The following is a 2,601-nucleotide window of genomic DNA, read 5'->3' as shown; positions in this document are numbered from 1 at the left end:
TGCAATATCATGAAACCTATTTGCACACTGACTCCATGAACATGTACACAAATTCATAATCAAGATGATTGTATGTAAGACATATATTATACACATAAAGAGTATTAAACAAAATAACTACACAAAAGCCATGTCTTTAATTTTAATCTGTAAGTCTCTTCATACTACACAAATAAAATATTTCTTGGTCATAGCATAGGATGGGTGTTTTGTTTTGTCACTTTGTTAAATTTGACTTTGTTGTATTCCCCTAATGAGAAAAGTAAATGTTGTATAAAGTAGAAAATTTTCATCTAAAAAGAACTCTCTTACATTAATATAAAATATGAGAAAACACAGAATGTGTCTTAACCATGAAAAATATAATCACTAATTATGCAAAACTCGCAAGCAGGCTACCTTTTGGTATATGATTATTTTGTTAATATAAAAGCTGCATGTCTACACTAATATTTTTAATATTTAATATTATACACTAATTGTGCATAATTAATTGGTGCTTTAGAAAGAACTCTGGAACAGATGCCTTACTAGAAACAAACATTTAGAATAACTTAAGCAATGTTCCCACAATATGATTATTCTTTCATTTCTTTAGCACTAAAATTTGCTTGCCAAATATATTTCACAACTTCAATTACTACTAACTTGAAATCTTCACCTCACACCAAATAGTATTTTGCCTTATTTCTGTTCATAAGTATATTTTAAATTTTTGATTAAACTACAGAAGGCATAAAAGGAAGTCTACAGATCTAAAATTTGAAAAATGACTTCAAGCATCATTTTCACATTTACGAACATATGCTCTGCGTGGCTTTCCTGAAGGCCTCTTTGACATCCTTGTTTCTCAGGCTGTAGATGAGAGGGTTGAGCAGAGGGTTGACGATGGTGTAGAACAAGGCAGTCACCTTGTCTCTTTCCAGGGAGTAGGAGGAGCTAGGTCTTGAATATATGAACAGCACGGATCCATAGAAGAGCATGACAGAGATGAGGTGGGAGGCACAGGTGGAGAACGCCTTGCGCCTTCCTGAAGCTGAGCGGATCCTCAGGATAGCCAGGAGGATGGTGAAATAGGAAAGAAAGATGACGAGGAGGCAGGAGAAGACAGTGAAGCCAACCATACATGTAAGGATTTTCACATACTCCTGGGTATCCGTACAGGACATTTTAACCAGGGGTAGTACATCACAGAAAAAGTGGTCAATGATGTTTTGACCACAGAAACGTAGGCGGAATGTGTTGGCAGTGTGTGCAATGGCATTCAGGAATCCTCCTATGTAGCAGCCAGCCACAAGCCCAGTACACAGAGCAGTAGACATAACACTTGAATACAGTAGTGGCTTACAAATTGCTGCATGACGGTCATAGGCCATAGCTGCTAGGAGATAGCACTCAGTGTAGGCTACAACACAGGAGAAGAAAAACTGAGCCCCACATCCAGCCAAGGAGATGTGCTTATCTTCTGATACACAAATAGCCAGGATTTTGGGGATATACACGGAGGTGTAGCAGAAATCCAGAAAGGAAAGGCTACCTATGAAAAAGTACATAGGTGTATTCAGGCGTGAATCAATCCAGATTAGGATGACGAGGCTCATGTTGCCTGACAAGGTTAACAGATAGAGTAACAGAAATACTCCAAATAGAATCAGCTGCCACCGGGGATCTGCTGAGAAGCCCACCAGGATGAATTCAGTCAGGAAGGTACGATTTTCCACTTCCATGCCCCCAGCGTGGAAAGTCTGAGTGTAAGAAGCAAAAAGATAACTCATTGACTTATTAGGTAAAACACGTGAACAAAGGCAACAGTGATGTCAACAATTAGAAGACAATCTGGAGGTTTTTCTTCCTAACGACTTTAAATTGTATAACATGAGTCAGTCTGTGAGTTTGGATGATTGTTGGAATTGGATTCATAACTGATTTTTAAGATTACACTTCTCATTTTTAAATAAAGTTCATCATGTTTTAAACTTAATAAAAAGTAGCTTTTCTGACAAAGAGATGGGAAAAAAAATCAAGCTCAGGGAGGTTACTAATAGCTTCCTGACTTCAGTCTGATTGAGCAAAGGAGCTTTTTGATGCTTAGTGAAGGAGCAAACGTATGAAGTAGAGAGGCAGAGGGAATGAGGGAGAAATTTTCTTGCTTAAAACAATTATTTTGTGTCCTAGATGTTGAGTATTAGAAAGAACCTAACATTAAGTCATTGAGAGACCATGAACTCTTCAGAGTGAAATCCTGATACTTAAAAAAAATCTCAGAGGAAAGCTAAGAGAAGATATTTAGCTAAGAACACTACTTGACATATATATATATATATATATATATATATATGATTTTTTAATAAGTATGTGAAGCAAATAACCTCTGTAGACTATCGATCTAGGGGCAAATAAACCCCAGTCGCTCCCCTAAAGGTTCCTAAAGTAGAAGGAAAAGGTTAAAATGGTGAGCAGGGAGTGACACAGTGGCTCAATAGGCTAATCCTGCATCTTGCAGCAGTAGCAGCCCATATGCGTGCCAGTTCTCATGACCCAGCTGTTTCACTCTGATCCAGCTCACTGTTTGTAGACTGGGAAATCAATGGACGATGGTTG

The 2,601-nt window shown here is 37.7% G+C and overlaps 1 protein-coding gene across 1 annotated transcript; it reads right to left on the bottom strand.

The window, feature by feature from the left end:
• Positions 1 to 794: 794 nt before the first annotated feature.
• LOC101530030 (olfactory receptor 9G4-like) lies at positions 795 to 1,760 on the bottom strand. The gene has a single exon (XM_004585524.2). The coding sequence runs from the start codon at positions 1,725 to 1,727 to the stop codon at positions 795 to 797; it is 933 nt and encodes a 310-aa protein (XP_004585581.2). The 5' UTR covers positions 1,728 to 1,760.
• Between the last annotated feature and the right edge of the window lie 841 nt (positions 1,761 to 2,601).

This window comes from Ochotona princeps, chromosome 4 (genome assembly GCF_030435755.1).
Source record: "Ochotona princeps isolate mOchPri1 chromosome 4, mOchPri1.hap1, whole genome shotgun sequence".
Classification (NCBI taxonomy): Eukaryota; Metazoa; Chordata; class Mammalia; order Lagomorpha; family Ochotonidae; genus Ochotona; species Ochotona princeps.
Note: the sequence above shows the minus strand (reverse complement) of the source record. Positions and strands in the feature narration are given on the sequence as shown.

Coding starts and splice junctions, on each gene's coding strand:
- LOC101530030 (XM_004585524.2), bottom strand. CDS start 1,727: ATGGAAGTGGAAAATCGTACCTTCCTGACTGAATTCATCCTGGTGGGC.